This window comes from Phasianus colchicus, unplaced genomic scaffold (genome assembly GCF_987193195.1).
Source record: "Phasianus colchicus unplaced genomic scaffold, bPhaCol1.hap1.1 HAP1_SCAFFOLD_78, whole genome shotgun sequence".
In the NCBI taxonomy this organism is placed as follows: domain Eukaryota; kingdom Metazoa; phylum Chordata; class Aves; order Galliformes; family Phasianidae; genus Phasianus; species Phasianus colchicus.
In genome coordinates this window covers 225,764-244,104 of record NW_028325251.1, presented here as the reverse complement: position 1 = coordinate 244,104, position 18,341 = coordinate 225,764, and the positions used below count along the sequence as shown (strand labels likewise).

At 49.5% G+C, this 18,341-nt stretch overlaps 1 protein-coding gene across 1 annotated transcript in view; it reads left to right on the top strand.

The window, feature by feature from the left end:
• Positions 1-2,191: 2,191 nt before the first annotated feature.
• LOC149911612 (ranBP2-like and GRIP domain-containing protein 3) overlaps positions 2,192-18,341 on the top strand; it is a 21,021-nt gene continuing 4,871 nt past the window's right edge. The window contains exons 1-4 of the mRNA XM_090133603.1: positions 2,192-2,245; positions 15,665-15,768; positions 16,749-16,905; positions 17,922-18,153. Of these exons, the coding sequence (XP_089989729.1) occupies positions 17,992-18,153 (162 nt within the window). The 5' untranslated portion in view covers positions 2,192-2,245; positions 15,665-15,768; positions 16,749-16,905; positions 17,922-17,991. The remainder of the gene's footprint in view (positions 2,246-15,664; positions 15,769-16,748; positions 16,906-17,921; positions 18,154-18,341) is intronic.

Sequence of the window (18,341 nt, the reverse complement as noted above, 5' to 3'; positions counted from 1 at the left end):
GTTGCCTCTTCATTGTTGATGGATAATTTCAGTAGTTTTTGCTGGGCTGGTTGCTGGTTAGCAGATAGGCTTTTGTACTTACCTTCATAAGGCAGTGATTTTAGAAATCGTGAATGTTCTGCTTCCGAGTGATTTTCTCCCATTTTTTGATTCAAACAAGAACAACTTATGATTATTTTTATTTTTTTTTAATGCCAGGCATTGTGTTCAAGTTAAAAAATTAACACATCTGTATAATCAATGACAATTATATAAAGGAATATTATATAATCAAATAATATTAAGATGTTATAATAGCAAAATAAGCAAGAGAGTTAGGCACAGCGAGACAAAGAGAGTAAATAGGATGCTTACCCGTGTTGTGGGCTCGCTCAGGAAACTCCAGTGGAGTGGATCTTCAGAGCATGTTGGTAACTGCTGAGGCTTTGGCTGACAACAGCTTTCAGCTATGTCTGAACTATACTGGATTTGTCTCATGCTTTTAGTATGTCAGTATTTCTCTTCCAGACCTCTGAATCAATTATTCCTCTGCTATTTATCTTTTTTGGTTGCTAGAGAGAAGAGTTACTATGTTACATCCTGATTTGTAAAATCAAGCGTGGTGATTTTCAGTAATTTAGGATTATCTTGCTTTTCTTTATGTGAAATAAATGGTAACCTATCCTTTTCCTTTGTGTAATGCAGAGGGATGGGGTTGGAGGTCTGGCTGGTTCATGTGGCATCCCAGATTTTCCTACGCAGCTTAAGTTAATTCCTACATAACCTACATAACCAGAAATTCTCAAATATGGTAAAACTTGATTTCTAGTTTTTTGGTATGTATGTTAAAGTCACTTGTTTCCAGTTCAGACAGCATTGCCTCACATATGTTTGTTGTCTCATAGTAAAAAATTCTTTTAATAATTTGGCTACATACATACTCCACCCATAGTTTGCATATTGTCTTCTTATGATGAGGTTTGCCTGTTAAGTAGAAAGACAGTGAGCTTAGATTACAGAAGCAGAGGAGCAAAGACAGCTTAGAGGCTCAACACAGTATAGATGAGTTAGACTTTTACTTTAAAGTTGTAATGTTCTGGGTCTTATGTGGGATGAGATACAGGTGTGAGTGTTACAGACAAGTGTTTTTCCTGGGTACATTGTTTACCTGCTGCCATGCAAGCCAGCTCTTTTTTTCTCTGCCTCCGCTTTTATTGCCCATATCTATCTGCATCACAAAATCTCTAACAGATTTCGTTTCTAAAATTGTATGTCCAGAAGAAGGGCTTATCGCAGTCTTTATATCATCCTTGGATGGAAATTGGTAGTGTATGGGGGAGTTTGCATAAATTATTAGCATCTTACCAAAACCAAGGAACAGGAAAAAAAAAAAACCCAAAGAAATGATTATAGCTGAGCCAGGAGGAAACATTATCTTCAGTTTGTGGAGTCTACCCTTTGTCCCCATTCTGCTCAGCACTGACTGGATGGGGTTAACATTGACCACTAACAAAAGCGCTCTGCTACCTGTCTCACAGTGCTCCGGTCTTTGTTGCTGCATTATGAGTGTACTGCTCCTACTGACATGTTTTCTCACACCCTCGCTTGTTATCTGAGCAGTGTTATCCCTCACAAGCTGTACAGTACCTGCTTGCTCCAGGTGCTACATAAGCACAGCAGAAGGATGCCAGGGGGCTTGCAGTAGTGTCTGCACACTGTTGTTCTTTCAAAGAAGCCCCTATTCTGGCTAACTGTAGAAGAAACCATTTTTTTCCTTCATAAGATCCTTGCAAACACAGTCAAAGTGAATGGAAGTTTGTGTCTAAATGTCTTTTTGCAGTAGGGGCAATGAGGTTATCTATTTTTCAGGAAGATAAGTGAGACAGTAAGGAAAACTGCTGGCTCAGGCTTCACCTCCGTTGTTGTGTTACCCACTCACAGGTATCATGTCTTTGGTAACGGGGTATAACACAATGAATCCTGTACCAAGACTGCTGTCATAGGTCAACAAGGGCCTGTGATGCCAGGGTGAAGGCTGATATTGCAGATTACTTCCAGTCACTGGAATACATGGAGTTTACACAGTCTTGGACATGGGGCTGTGCTCCTTTATTTTTTTTGTTTGTTTGTTTGTTTCCTTCTTGTTGCAGGGAGACAGCTGTTCGTTCTGCCCCTGTGAGGTCACTATGTGGAATGAAAGGGTCTGCAGCTGTGGAAGGAGGATCACTGCGTCGGGGTGGCTGCACGTTCAGACACATGGAAATTGGTGTGTTTGCCTAAAGATGTGTTCTCAAACTCAATCCCCAAAACTACTGCATTGCTGTAGGAGGCTAAATGTGCTTTTACAGGCTAGATTCACTTGCTTTGAAATACCGGTTTTGATGACAGGGAAGACAATTGAATGCTGCCAAAGATCTGTGTTGATGAGACAGGAAATAGTGGGCGTTGGCCTCCTGTGAGATGGGCTTGATACTGATCCACCAGGACTCTTCTGTCCTGGATTTCTACAGAGAACGTTGTTCTAGCTGCTTGTAGTTTTGAAGTGTGGGGAAGGAAAGAATGGTAAGGAACTAAGAACCTGCAAGATAATTTTGGATAGATTTAACTGAGGCAGCTGAAGACAGTGTTTCCCTCTGAAGAATCCAACTGTTTTGCACTGTGCATTAGTTCAACAGGCATCTGGATTGGATGCAGGGCTTTTCTGTTCAGGTTTCTGTTTGTTCTTTCATGGGACTGTTCTCTATGCATGTTGATTCAGGTCGAAAACCCTGGGATTTACAGTTACAGTAAAAGATAGTTGTATTATTGCATTTCTACTATTTTACCACTAAGTAAAGCAAGTGTTTTGCCTTCCTGCAGAGAGATGCTTTGTTCTAACTGGCAGCCGCAGACTCCTTCTGGGCTGGCGACCCTGAAGGCTCATCTCTGGTGGAGGTAGCAGCATGCCCAGCAGCTACCCCTTCCTCCTCCCAGGCACGGATGCAAAGATTTTGGCCTCCTGCAGACTCGGTGGTCATCTCTGCTTTGCCATGACCATGTATTCATTTACTTTGCTTTTTCGTGTTGCTGCTGCTGCTTCTGGATGGGTTGATGTTGGTTTACTCTGTTTGTTTTCCTGGTTGTTCTTCTGTTGTTTCTGCCTTGGTGTCCTGCTCCTTCTGCACTGCAGTGCATTGGTTTCTTTTCAGTTTTGTTGATTTTCGTTCCCCGTCTGTTTCTGTTCTTTGAACTAACTTTTTCTGTCCTAAGCGTATTCCCCTGTGTTTGTGAGGGTTTCAAGGGATTTAGCTTTGCTTTCCTTGGCTTCCCAGTCCTTCGTCTTTCTTTTATTTTTCCTGGTTTTGCTTGGCTTTGGTTTGCTCTTTGTTTTTTTGTTAGTATCGTGGCCCTGCGTTGCTTTTCAGTTTTCATTCTTTCTTTCCATGGCTAAGCATTGGTGAGCTTTTTTATCTGTTTCCTTTGTTTGGATTGTTTGCTTCATCTTGGTTTGCTTTGGTTTGTTTTCCTTCTTTGTTTTGATTTGCCTTTTGCTTTTTCTGCGGTGAGCCTTTTTGCTTTTTCTGCAGTGAGCCTTTTTGCTGTGCTTTCCATTGTCTTTGTTTCATATCTGATGGTCCTTTGTCTTTCCTGCTCATTTCTTTGCATGATGTTGTTTTTTGCTGAAAGCATTCCTTTCCTTCTCAGAGTATGTTTCTTGGCTTTGCTTTGTTTGTTATTGTTATTCATTTTCTTAATTCTTTTCTTTCCTGTTCTTTTCTTTGGTTTATTTTCCTTTTTCCCAAGAGGATGTCTTGCCTCTAAACCAAATGTTGAGCCCTTTGGTCTTAACACTATCCCCTATGTGAAGCTCTTAACCCCAAACTTAAAGAAGAAAGGCTTAGCGTGTAATCGTGTCTAATAATGTTAACACTTTGCCCTCCTGCTTAATGGGTTTTCTTTAAGCCTGCTAGGAAAATGTAACCCTTAACCAGCAGGTTAACTGTCTGCCTGTTAACTGTCTTATGCCTACCACTTACTCTGTAGTGTAACTCATATCACTAACTCAAATGCATAAACCTGAAATCTTTCACTCTAAAGCAAACAGGTAATATGTAACCCTCACCAAATGGATAGCACGTAACCGTTTACTGTTAATGCAACTGGGAAAGCCTTAACCCGAATCAAAAAAGGGCAGCCCTTAATACTAACACAAGAGGGTAGCCCTTAACCATACCCCCATGTGGGAATCCTTTACTCTAATCCAATATCAGAAGCGTTAAACCACAAAAGGGAAGCCTTTCATCCTAATTTAATATGGTACCTCTTCATCCTAAACACTGGCCCCGAACACTCACCTGTAACCTAAAGGGTTTTCCTTAAACCTTAGCACTAGAAGAAATTGGTAACATTTCACCTTTAAACGTAATCCAAATAGTGACCCTAAAACCTAATGCAGAAGGGTAACCCTTCACAATTAGCAGTAATGCTGAACTTCACTATGCACTTCAGCATAATCCAGAGCGGGATGAGGCTGAGTTTGTCTGCTTCCAGGGCTGCTGTGAGGCGCGGGGCTGGTGAGCGGCTGCGGGGCCCGTCGTCATCATGGAAACGCACTGTGACAGCACACAGGTTGCGGGAGCCCGGGTGATGGCTGCTGTGACATCCTGTGGCGGCCTGGAGCTGCAGCCTCCAAGCTTTTTTGGCCTTGCGCCCTAAGGAGTTAAGCCTGCTGTCCTGCACATGGTCCCACTGCAGAAGCTCTTTGGACGTAAGAAGTTTCTGGCGAGAGGGTAGATGCCTGAAGGCATTATTTTCTTCCTTCCAGAGAGTTTTCTTTTTCTTTGTTCTTTCCAATTGGATTTTCTTTGCTTTTCCTTTTGCTATTTAATATTTTTTTCTTTCTTTCATGCTTATTTCTCTGTTGCTTTGCAATGCTTTTTCTTACTTTTTTTTTTCTTTTCCTTTTTTCCTTTTCTTCCTTTCAGGCAGAGCCCTGGGGGCTGCTTGGTCAATGCCCTTACTTGGAGCAGGAGGCTGGGTTTTCCTTCTGAGGGCTTCATGCACAAATAGCAAGGAGAACTGGGACACAGGGCAGTCCTCAGGAAAAGCACTACTTTCCTGAGACGCTGTCTCAAGCTGCCTGTGCTCACCCTCCTCTCTTTTCTTGGAAGGTAACTCCCCTGCTTTTTCCATCTCTTTGTCTGATTGCTTGCATTTTTGTACAGCTAGGGCTTAGGAGATGTGTCCCAGGAAGGAACAAAGAGAAAACCTAGGTAGAAAGACAGTGCATCAAGTCCAGGTGGCTGTTGTGTATCTGTACCTCTCGTCGGTGCCTTCTAAAGTTCTGTCTTCTTCCGCTGCCCTTCCGCATGGCTGAGCTTCAGGGGAAGGCCACTTGCATCAGCTGGTGTCAGAAACAAAGCAGTACTTGAGGAGCGCAAGCTTCCTATGTTCGATCATAGTTCCTTACGTTTGCCATTCCACTTCTACATGGTGTCCCGTTTCTACAGCTGACTCAGCTGTAGATGTCTCTCCTACATCAAACACATCCTTTCATTCAAAATGTGGGTTCTTACCCACAGAAGCTTTCCATTTCCCACTTTCTCAAAAAGATTGAATCGACTCCTAAGGCTGCTTCCCTAAAACAAAGTGTAATTTTTCTATTTCGCTGAAACCAGTCACCAATAGAAGTTGTCCTCTCCTTTATTACTGTCTCGTCTGTGTGTGCTCTTCCCCTGTTCTGCTCTTCTAGTGCTCTTGTCAGCATCCAATCTCTGCGCCGCAGCTCTATGTCGGACTTTATTTTGGGGTGGAGGAAGGTACGTAGGGCCTAGATTTGTACAAGAAAAGCTATTGTGCTGTGCCCAGAAGGTGATGAAGAAGAGCCCTGGGGAACCAGGAGCACAAAGGCAGCGTGTTTCTCCGAAGGCCACAGTGTGAGCACGTGTTCCCTTTGGCGGACTCCTTTGTACCTCTCCAGGAAGTGCTTTGGAATGGAGAATTTTCTGGAGTTGTTTCCAGTTGTTGCTTGGATGAGCTGAGGCTTTTCTCCTTGTATCTTGGCAGGAAAGCAGAGCGGAGGGAACGTCTGTGGTGAGATGCTCAGGTGAAGTTGCCTTCCGTGCACCAACAGCCTGTTTGTGTCCACGTGATGCACGGTGAAGGGAAGCCTGCTGTTCTGTCAGTAAGCCTGCCTAGTGGAATGATGTTTTTGGCCTTTTTGGCAAGTGTGTGAGGAGAGGTCCTTGGACAGGCTTTTCTTTTCTGGTTTTATTTTTGGTTGCTTTTTTTTTTTTGTTGTTTGTTTGTTTTTTTCCAGGGGACCAGGGCTGTTCAAATGTTAGTTACAATGGTTGATTGGTGCTTGTTTGAAAAATATTTGTCATCTCGAGAAACAGTGTTCTCGCACCAGAGAAGGAGAAAGTCTCCCCCGATGGAAAAAAGGGCTTGTTGAATGCCTTGGGTGAGATGTTGCAGAAGAGGAAATGAGTGAGGTTAGTTAAAATGTGCCACCTGGGTTCTGTTTGAGCCCCCTCCAACCCCACAAGTGCCGTCCAAAGCTCTCCGGTGCCCCCTGGTGCTCTTTGCAGTTCCCCACTAAGGTCCCATTGCCTCTCGGCGTTGTCTGGACTCTCCTTGTGCAAAGTCAGTGCCCCCCAGTGCTGCCTGGAGCCACCCCAGTGCTGTGTGCGGCCCTCACTAGCCTCCCAGTGCCCCGCAGTGGACCTCCCCGTGCCACCAGTACTGCCCAGTGCCCCCAGTTCAACACCCCGATTGCTCAGTACGTGACCATCTCCTTCCCCAGGAACAAAACAAGGCAGCAGAGATGATGACAGCAGCGATTGTGCTAGAGATGTTCAGTGTGGAGGAGCTGCAGCTCTTGGCTCCCTGCAGCCACCCCAACATCCCCAGAGGTGGGCACGGAGGCCTGGGGGGGCTTTGGTGCTGCATGAACGACTGCAGGCAGAGGTGTAGCAAAGCGAACGCAAACCATTTAATAGTTAAACGTACAAAAGAGTAAATAAATGACAATATTCCCAACCATTTCCCACCCTAACAATAGTTGCTGATCCCACCCCCTAAAATTCCCACCCTCTAATCAGTTTCCCACCCCCCGATCAAGTTCTCACCCCCCCGCTCCCTCCCACCAACAGTTTCCTCCCCGTCCAAAAAACTTCCCAGCCCCCCCAATTCCCACCCCAGTAATTCTTTCCTCCCAGTTCCAACGATTTTGGAGTATAACATTGTATCAGAGTACAATTTCTCACTCAGAATTGCCACCCCACAAAAGTCCCTCCCCCTCCCCACATCCCCAGTGCCAGCAGTTACGGAGTACAAGAACTTTTGATGCCAGCCATCTCCCACCGCAGCCAGTTCTCACCCCAGTCATTTCCCACCCCAACAATATCACAGTACAGCCATTTCATTTCCCACTCCAAAAAGATCCCACCGCCCCAAAATGCCCACCCACAGCCATTCCCCACCCCAAGAATTCCCACCCGCAATGCCCACCCGCAGCCATTCCCCACCCCAAGAATTCCCACCCGCAATGCCCACCCGCAGCCATTCCCCACCCCAAGAATTCCCAACCCGCAATTCCCACCCGCAGCCATTCCCTCCCCCCAGCCATTCCCACCCGCAATTCCCACCCGCAATCATCCCTCCCCCCCCCCCATTCCCACTCGCGATTCCCACCCCCAAGCTTCCCCACCCCAGCCATTCCCACCCCCCAACCATTTCCCACCCCCCAAGCAACATTTCCCAGCCCAAAGCTTTGACAGTCCAAGACTTTTGCAGTCCATCAGCTTCAGAGTCCCACATTGCCCCAGTCCAAGACGCCACTTGTGGACAGCGCAGTTTGGGAGGGGTAGGGCTGGCGCCGGTGCTGGTGCCCCTGGAACAGTGCCGCTGCTCTCTGGGTGTCGTGGGGGCCAGCGAGGAGCCCAGGGCTACAGGGAGCCATATTCATCGGCTACGGCCACGTCTCCTGCTACACCAAGAGGGCTGGTTTCTTGGTCTGCTCCCGCTCGGGCCAGAGTTGGGGTGTGATGGGCACCGAGCCCTCCTGCTGGCCGCCGTGCTGCCACAGCCAGCTTTGCCTAGCGCCGATGTTTGTGGCCTGGAACATCCTGGCAGCGCGGCAGCTTCCTCTTTGCGGCTGGGATGCTGCCAGCGTGCTGCTTGTGCCCGGTGCTCTTGCGTTTGGTGGTGGTGCAGGCGGGCGTTGGGCACCTGGGTGGCTCGGTGCTGTCCCCGTGGTGCTTGTCTGCCAGCCGGCAGGAGATGCATCTGGGTGGCAGTGCGAGGCGCGTGAGAACCACGCGGGGCTGTTTCTGCTGCGCCTCTTCCAGGAGCCGTCCAGTTTGCGGCAAAGGAGGCACGGGGCGCTTGGCTGTCTCAATGCTGTCCCCCTGGTGTTTGTCTGCCACCCGGCAGGAGATGCATCCGGGTGGCAGTGCCAGGCGGGTGAGAATCACCCGGGGCTGCCTCCGCAGCACCTCTGCCATCAGGTGTGCCGCGGTGGGCGACGGTGGTGCAGTGGCAGCCAGTGGGTTTGGCAGTGGCAGACGGGTGAGAATCACCCGGGGCTGCCTCCGCTGCACCTCTGCCATCAGGTGTGCAGTGAGGGGCGCCGGAGGTGCTGGGGCAGCCAGTGGGTTTGGCAGTGCCAGGTGGGTGAGAATCACCCGGGGCTGCCTCCGCTGCACCTCTGCCATCAGGTGTGCAGTGAGGGGCGCCAGAGGTGCTGGGGCAGCCAGGGGGGTCGGCACAGGCAACTCCGGGGATGCTGTCTTCTGCGGGAGCGAGTTGGTGCGGAGCCCAGATTCAGCATCTGTCTCGTTGCTGAGCTCCCTGCTGGCCCTGGGGGAGTCAGGCAGCTCTGCGATGGAAGAGCAGGAGTCGAAGCTGCTGGAGACATCTGGGCTCAGTCGCTCCGTGGCAGTGATGCACTGCATCAGGTCTTTGCTTTTGCAGCTGTCCGGAGCGCTGGCTGCTTCTGGAAAAGCGGAACATCCCCCAGAACAATGATGGCAGCCTTCCCACGCCAGCTCGGTGTGGACACGGACCCGCCATCTCTGCAGACCACAAACTCACCATCAATCCAGTTGAGGAAATGGTCAATTTCCGCATCGTCAGCAAGAGTGTTGGTGCTGGGTCTCTCTTCTGGAAAAGGGAAGAAATCCCCAGTGGGGCAATGCCAGCTTTCCCACGGCCACTCGGCGCAGACAGCCGCCCAGCAGCTGTGCTGCTCCCAGACTCACCGTTGTTGATCCACGTGAGCAGGTCATCCATGTCTGCGGTGTCGTCCAGGATGCCTGTGTTGGCCGTCACTTCTGGAAAAGGAAAAAATCCCCAGTGGGGCAATGCCAGCTTTCCCGCGCCCACTCGGTGCGAACACCCCCCCGCCAGTTGTGCTGCCCCCAAACTCACCCTCGTTGATCCACATGAGGAGCTCCTCGATGTCGTCCGCGATGTCCTCCGGGGTGTCTGCGCTCGTTGTCACTGCTGGAAAAGCAAGAACATCCCCGGTGGAGCAATGCCAGCTTTCCCACAGCCAGCCGGTGCGGACAGCGTGCCGCCCGCTCCGCAGCCCCTGAACTCACCGCCTGGTTCCAGCGTGGCAGCGCTGCAGGTGAGCGGAGCCGTGGCGGGATGGGGGCACACGTCGGTGGGCGCAGGGTGCCCCCGGTCCTCCGAGAGCACCACGGCGTCTTGGAAGGGCTCCATCGGCGCCTCCCAGGTGTCAGGCAGGGTGCAGGGCACAGGGAGCACCTGCTGCTGCAGGAAGGGTACCTGCAAAAGAACGGGGGGGGGGCCGGGGCGGGCGGGGGCCTGCGGCAGGCAGGTGCCTGCAGGCTGCGGGGGCTCCCCGTGGAGGAGCACGGCCCCAGGCCACAGCCCCATGGGCTGCTGGGGCAGCAGCGTCCCTGCCAGCAGGGGATGTCCCGAGCAGGGAGCAGGGGCGGTGGGGGAAGCCATAGCTGGGTGCAGCCCCCCTGGTAGGAGCAGCAGCACCGGTAAGTGCAGCCCCGCAGCTGGGGTCAGGCCCCCAGGTGGCAGCTGAGCCGGGGTTGGGGGCAGCCCCCCAGGTGGGAGCTGCGCTGCCTGTCCCCAGACACCTGGTCCCCCAGGCCAGACAGAGGCCTGAGGTGCCAGGTAGGTGGCAGTGGGGACAGGGGAGGGTTGGGGTGGTACCGGCATCGGTCCGCGGACGGTGGGCTGCATCCAGGCGGGGTCCGGTGGCGGCACAGTCGCATCAGCGAAAATGGCGTCGGGTGTCAGAGGCACCGTCAGCGCTCGTCGAGGGAATCTCTCTGTGGGGAAATGCCAGAAGGGGCGCTGGGCTGAGAGCCGGGGCACTGGGGTGAGATCCGGGTGAGAGGAGAGGGATCTGGGGCGCTGGGGTGCGATCTGTGGTCACAGGGATGAGATCAGGTGTGCTGGGGTGAGATCTTGGGCCCTGGGCTGAGATCTGGTGCGCGGGGCTGAGATCTGGGGTCACAGGGATGAGATCTGGGGCCCTGGGCTGAGATCTGGAGTCACAGGGGTGAGAGAGACCTGGTGCGCTGGGGTGCGATCGAGGGTCACAGGGGTGAGAGAGATCTGGTGTGCTGGGGTGAGATCTGGGGTCACAGGGGTGAGAGAGATCTGGTGTGCTGGGCTGAGATCTGGAGTCACAGGGGTGAGAGAGACCTGGTGCGCTGGGGTGCGATCGAGGGTCACAGGGGTGAGAGAGATCTGGTGCGCTGGGGTGAGATCTGGAGTCACAGGGGTGAGAGAGATCTGGTGTGCTGGGCTGAGATCTGGAGTCACAGGGGTGAGAGAGATCTGGTGCGCTGGGGTGAGATCTGGAGTCACAGGGGTGAGAGAGATCTGGTGCGCTGGGGTGAGATCTGGAGTCACAGGGGTGAGGTCTGGGGTGCTGGGGTGCGATCGAGGGACACAGGGGTGAGATCTGGTGCGCTGGGGTGAGATCTGGGGCACTGGGGTCAGCTGGAGCATCAGAGCAGGGGGAGCCCGCTGCCTTACCTGCCATGACAGCTGGAGAGTGGCAGTTGGGGGAGCCCCTCCCCCCAGGGGGGTTCCGTGACTGTTGGGGTCAGCCCCTTTCCCCCAGGCTTGCGATGGTTTGACTTTTTGTACCCAAACATCCTTCCCATGCCAGTTGTTTCCCATCCCGATGATCAGTGACCATCCCGATGGGCATTTGGCAGCCCAGTGCTCTTCCTTGCCAAGGGTCTGCCCGTCCCAGTGGGGATTTGCCATCCCTGCAGTGAGTTCTCACCCCAGGGATGGTTTCCCCTCCCGTCCAAGCGATTTCCAGTCGTCACCGCCCAAAATTGTGTTTATCCAGGCCATGGCTAAGAACTTAAAGTGCCAGCATTAGTTACGAGTTCTTGAAAGTGGTAGCGGCCGTGGTAGGCCAGTTAGACCTATGGTAACAATGAAAAGGAGGGATTTCTGTGGGACAGCCCTGGTTTAGCTGAGAACAGTGCAGGAATGAGTCAGTGCCCGTGCAGCGTATGCCGAGCTTGTTACTGTGAACTGGTCCTTTGTGCCTCGGAGAACATCACTAACTTTAAACCGTGGACTTTTTCTCCTGGCTTTGGCTGTCTCTTGGGGGCATTGCTAGCGAGGACAGAAGAGACAGCATTGTCTTTTCTGCTCTTCCCTCTTCCGTGCTTCCCCTTTCTGCTCTCTTCCTCATCTACTCTTCAGCTCTTCTCCCTGAGTGTTATCCTCTTTTTTTCTGCTCATCTGCTGTTCTTTCTTCCTTGTATCCTGAGTCCTCTCCTGCATCTGTACTCCTCTTCTGCTTTTCTTTTTTCTTACCCGTATCCTCTCTTCTCCTCTTGTTCTCCTCATCCACTCTTCTGACTTAACTGTATCCTCTTTGCACATCTTGCGCTCTACGGTTCTTCTGTTCTGACCACTCTCTGCTCTTCTACTTCACAGCTCTTTTCCTTCTCTGCTCTTCTGTGCTCTCTTCCTCCCTTCTGTTCTTTTTCGTTTCTGCGCTTCTCACAGACCCGTGTCCTGTCTTCCCATCTTCTGTACTTCTGCCATACCCGTATTCTCTCTTCTTCTCTTCAGCTCCTCTCCACTTCTGCTTTTCTGCCTTAGCTGTCTTGGCTCATCTCCCTTTCTGCTCTTCTCCCCGTCTGCACGTCTTTCTTACCTTCATCCTCTCTTTTATTCTCCTGCTCTCCTCCTCTTCTGCTCATCTCCTCATTGCTCTGCTGTCTTGCCTGGATCCAACCGTTTTCTCTCTTGCGCTTTTCATCTTCTGCCCTTCTTTCTTACCTGCATCCTTTCTTCTTTTTCTTCTCTGCTGCTCTTCTTTATTTCTGCCTTGTCTGTATGTGCTCTTCCCCTGTTCTGCTCTTCTAGTGCTCTTGTCAGCATCCAATCTCTGCGCCGCAGCTCTATGTCGGACTTTATTTTGGGGTGGAGGAAGGTACGTAGGGCCTAGATTTGTACAAGAAAAGCTATTGTGCTGTGCCCAGAAGGTGATGAAGAAGAGCCCTGGGGAACCAGGAGCACAAAGGCAGCGTGTTTCTCCGAAGGCCACAGCGTGAGCACGTGTTCCCTTTGGCGGACTCCTTTGTACCTCTCCAGGAAGTGCTTTGGAATGGAGAATTTTCTGGACTTGTTTCCAGTTGTTGCTTGGATGAGCTGTGGCTTTTCTCCTTGTATCTTGGCAGGAAAGCAGAGCGGAGGGAACGTCTGTGGTGAGATGCTCAGGTGAAGTTGCCTTCCCTGCACCAACAGCCTGTTTGTGTCCACGTGATGCACGGTGAAGGGAAGCCTGCTGTTCTGTCAGTAAGCCTGCCTAGTGGAATGATGTTTTTGGCCTTTTTGGCAAGTGTGTGAGGAGAGGTCCTTGGACAGGCTTTTTTTTTTTTTTTTTTTTTTTCAGGGGAAATGCTATTTCAGTTGTTAGTTACAATGGTTGATTGGTGCTTGTTTGAAAAATATTTCTCATCTCGAGAAGCAGTGTTCTTGCACCAGAGAAGTGAGAAATCTCCTGTACATCCTGTCTTCTCCGTGAGACCTTTGCACAATGTCTCTAGATGCCTGTAGAAATGGTGGGGGGATAAATGGGGAAGAGCTGAGGTGCAGTTTCTGTGCGTGCTCTGTACACGGAGCAGGCGTCGCCTAGTGAGAGCTAGGGGCCCTTTGCAGCGTGGTGGATTTGTTTTCCTTGCTTGTTGGAGCGTGATGCTTTTGTAGGTGCTGTGTGCATTGTAAGTAACTGTGAACTGTGCTGAGACAACAGGTGTGCTGGAGAGAGCCCCGCTGCAGCCTTTTTGTTTGGGCAGTTTTATTCCCTCTGGGGATTAAAGGGGTCTTGAAAAACTCACAAGTGCAACGTGCTACTGCTCCAGCCTGTCAAGTGGAGATGATGCCTTTCCTCCCATTGGGGCAGGGAGGAAAGTAGGTGAGAAATTCTTCTGCCAGTGTGAAGTGGCAGGTTCGGAAGATGGTAACAGGCACGGTAGGCCAGGTAGCAAGATCTCAGAATCCTAGTATCGCCAAGGTTGGAAGAGACCTACGAGATCAGCAGTCCAACCATCCACCTATCATCAATAGTTCTCACTCGTCCATGTCCCTCGACACAGCGTCTAACCGTTCCTCGAACACCTCCAGGGTCAGTGACTCCACCAACTCCCTGGGCAGCCCTTTGCAGCGCCCAGCCACTCTTTTGGAAAAGCAGTATTTCCTACCATCCAGCCTGAATCTCCCCCGGCTCAAATGGAGGCCGTTCCCTCCAGTCCTATTGCTAGTTAACAATGTGAGTTAACAGTGAGAGAGTGTTAACAGTGAAAGCGAATGTGTGTGGGGCATCCCTGACTTGGCTGACAGGAGTGGAACAGTGTTCACGTAGACGGCAGGGGGCTTGTTCCTGTGAAACGGTCCCTTGTGCTCCAGGAATCTCTCTGACTTTCTATCATGGCCTCTTCCTCCTGGTTTTCAGTGTGTACAGAGGCACTGGTAATGAAGAGAGAACAGACCTCTTCCTGGGCCACAGAATGGAATGTGCTTGAGAAGCAAAGGCAGGCAGGTGTGTGCAAAGCAAAGGCGTGTGTGTGCTTGCAGAGCAAAGGGAAGCATGTGCACGCATCGAAAGCAAAGGCGGGCAGGTGCTTGTGAGGCAAAGGCAGGTAGGGGTACGTTTGTGAGGCAAAGGCAGGTATGGGTGTGCTTGCTTGCTTAGCAAAGGCATGCAGGTGCATGCTTGCATAGCAAAGGCAGGCAGGTGCATATGAAGGAACGGCAGGTAGATGGATGCATGCTTGCTTCGAAAAGGCAGGCAGGTGCATGGCTGTGAAGCAAAGGCAGGGAGACGTGTGCTTGCTTAGCAAAGGCAGGCAGATGGGTTCTTGCAAAGCAGTGGCAGGCAGGCAGGTGATTGCTTGTGAAGCGAAGGCCGGGAGGTGGTTGCTTGGTTAGCAGTGGCAGGCAGGTGTGTGCTTGCAGAGCAGTCTCTAGCCAACTGAGGGGATGTTCTCAGGTTTTGTTGCTCTTTAATGACTTTTCTTTTTTTTTTTTTTTTTCCTTCTTTACTGCCTTCAGTGTCCCCGTCTCTTCCAGAAGCTGCTCTTTTGGCAGCCGCCGCGTGGGCTCGTTAGATGCCCTGAGTGTTTGGAAGAGAGCAGTTTTGTTGAGGGCTGTTGGTGGAATTTCTGTTGCCAGGAGCGCGCGGACAGAGAAAGAAGCGTTGTGCAGGCGGGGCAAAAGGAGTGCTGGGGGTCCTGGGAGCAGCAGCGAGGGAAGGTGTTTGAGCTAGTGCTGTTCCACTGGAACGTCCCTTTGGTTTTCTACTTCTGAGAGTACTGGAACTGGTTGAAAAAGATGTGACTTTAAGCGAGGGTGCAGAGCAGATTTAAGCTTTACAGGCGGCTGTGCCAGAGCGTGAAGCATCATCAGCAGGCATGGGTAGCACCAGCTTGAAACATCAGGGGAAGCAGAAGAAGAAGTAGAAGAGCTGAGGTGCAGTTTCTGTGCATGCTCTGTACACGGAGCGGGCGTCACCTAGTGAGAGCTACGAGCCCTTTGCAGCATGGTGGATTTGTTTTCCTTGCTTGTTGGAGCGTGATGCTTTTGTAGGTGCTGTGTGCATTGTAAGTAACTGTGAACTGTGCTGAGATAACAGGTGTCCTAGAGGGAGCCCCAAAGTCCTTAGTTGAGTGAGGGCCTTTTTTCTCCCTCTCTCAGTTTTTTTTTCTTCTTCTTTTCTTTCTGTTAGTGTGACATAGCTGGCCCATCAGATAATTCACTGGGAGTTGTGCCTTCTTGCGAAGCTGTGGCAGGTGGGTGCATGCACTTCACTGCTAGTATGACCAAGCTGAAGATGTCTGAGCTGTGTGAGAGCTTTGAGAATTGGATGGAGAGTTCTTGACCAAGGAAGAGCCCTGTGGTCCTAGCCCCCTGGGGAGAGGCTGGGATTGCTGAAGGGAGCGAGGATTCTTTGAGTGATCTGAATGGTCTAGGAAGGGAGGTGACAGGTTTAGGGTTCCTTTGCAGTGCTCTGCCCAGGCTGTGACACTGCCGGGGTTTGATTTTGAGTCACTCTGAATACAAAAGGAGACAAATGGTATTTTGTGCAGCCTGAAACCCTGCAACTCTGCTGTAGGGGCTCCAGCCCAGAGTAGGTGCCCTGTCTCCATGACTGCTGACCACGCTCTTCCCTTCTCCACAGTGACCACGGCCAGCCCCTGAAGCCCCAGTCATGAAGACCCTGTACGTCATGCCCAGTGGCCATCTGTCTGTGCTTCCCATGTCTGTGATGGGTGATGGAAAGAGGTTGGGAAAATTGTCATTTTTCTTTTTCAATGCTTTCTACGTTAAATGATGAAATGTTTAGTGTTCACTTTGCTACACCTCTGCCTGCAGTCATTCATGCAGCACCAATGCCCCTGTACAGTGCATTCCTTAAACCCAGAGTAGAAAATGTGTTATTTGTGGGCAAATTGTATGATGTACATTTTTTATTGCTAAATCTGTCTATGATGTACTTAAAAAATGATTATTTTTTTTATAGAATTGGCTTCTGTTTTTAATTTATTTTTCCAGTCGATCCTTTCTTTTGTGTCCTGACTTGATCTGTCTGGTAGCTGCTGTGATAGTCTCACCATTGCCCTTTGGACTAAGGGTCTGTGTCTGCTGTGGAATTGCCTAGCAGGGATAATGGTAACCTAGTTGCAACTGGAAAACTCCACCAAAGGTGTTTTTCAGTGACACTGTTTGTTTGTTACTGGTGGTGTTCTTGTTACAGAGGTAGACAGGGGCAGAGCAAATGAAGTGCTGAGTAGGCAAGTGAATGAATGTGAACTTCTCAGACAAAATTCCTTCGATCAGGCTTTGGGCAGGGGGAGGATGTGTTGAAAAATCCTGTTGCCAACAGAGTGAAGCGCTCTTGCCCTTGATGACATCTTTTTTCCCATAAGTCTCCATACTGAGTTAGACAAGTAGTCATAGTCCAGCTGCCTACATATAGCAGTAAGCAGCCGTAGGGGAAGAGGATCTGATTTTGGCATTCTTTCTTTTACTCTCTTCTGAATTCCAGCAGTTATCTGAGTGCTATAATCTAGTGGTGGCCTTTTCACAGTGAATTCAAAAAGTATTTACTGAGAGTTGTAGTTGGAATATCTGGGTCTGTTGAATGGCCATCATTTTCTTTCCTGTTTTATATGGATTGCAAGATCAAGTTACCAGTAGTATACAAATATAATACAAGTTACCAGTAACCTTTTTTTGTCTTGCTTGTGCATGGGGAAAACTAGTGTTCTGTGGATCTGAACCTAGTATAGAAAGATCTGGTGCTGAAGATTGTGGAGCTATTCTGCAATAAAGACATCAGTGATGGAAGAGCAAAATACTGGGTTGAGAAAGCTGCCAGGCTGCTCCCTGGGAATGCTGCTGCTCTCTTGAAGGTTGAAGGTAAATTCCAGCTTCTCATGTCATCTAGTCATCTCAATATTTCCTTGGCTAGATTATTTTAGAATCAGGAATCTTAAATCAATTACATATTAATTTCTTTGCTGCCTGCTGTTTTTTTCTAGCTTGCATGAAAATTACAGCTCTGGACTTTCACATGCATTTTAAGGTTTATCTGTTCAAAAATGTGAGGAAATTGTTAGTAATAATATCTAAGAAGTTGAGCTTAGATAGGCAATACCTGATGTGTCTCTTGTGACTAAACTCCTTTTTAGTTTTTTGAGTTTAAAAATGAAGTGTGTGGGAAGTGCTGTCATTCTCAACTACTGTGTAAATGCTTTCAGTTATACAGTGTCACTTTGGCACTTAGTTTTATGTAGCACAGCAGCAATGACATTGAGGTTCTTAGGGGCTTCTGTTGGTTTTCTTTTGTTTTACTTGGACTAGTGTATGGTCAATAAGTATACAGATGCTATGTAGTATATAGAAAAGTTAGGCTGGTAAGGTTATCACGTTGAGAAAGATAATCAGAGATAAATGAAAAAATGCTCACTGATGTTGTGGGCTCACAAGAAACTCCATGAGGAGCGATCTCCAGAGAGAGATCCTTCCTCAGTGGCAGTCAGCCCTTAAATGGGGTCTAGGAGAGGTGCAGCCAGGCTCCATCCCTTGTGGTCACACAACTGAATTGCCTTCACCTGCAGTCCCAGGGCTGACTCAGTGCTCACCTGCGGTGATCAATCAGAGGTTCAAACTGTGATTCAACAGTTCTCATACGGACTAGCTATTCTGTAACAAGGTGTGCTGTCTCTGAATCAAACTGTCTGACAGTCTTAACTTAGCATCTACAAGAGGCACATTCTGAAGTTTTTTTCCCTGTTATCTTGTTTCTAAGATGTTGGAGTAATTTCATCAAGTCTGTAGTCTGTGTAGTGGAGGTGAGCAAACAGTGGTGATGTGGTTGTTGAAAAGACTGATGCAGAAAAAAAAATTAATTATGTTGCCTTCATGTTTCATAGGAGAAGTTACAAGAATATAAAGTTGAAGATGGCTGAAATGAGCTCTTTTATGTGACTCAAGCTGAATTCCATGCAAGACCTGATGACGTCTCTCTTAACATCAAACTTGGTTGCACTGTACCACTCATTCAGTAAATTACGAGATGCTGTGCTCCATGTTCAGGAGGCAGAGAAGAAAATACCTCTGGAGACGAGCTTGGAATGGTGTTTCTGTGTCGTAAAGACACTTGAGGTATTTAATCATCTTTTGATTCTGTCATAATCTTCCATATCCTCAAAACTGGTCACAGTCTCTTAGTTTCGTTCCACTGACAGCTATTGCTCAAATAATGTAACTCCTCCAAATGAAAGTCAACTGAAGCCAATTGTTTAATGGGGATTTTCTTCCTAAAGTTAAACCTTGTATATTTTCTAACTTCA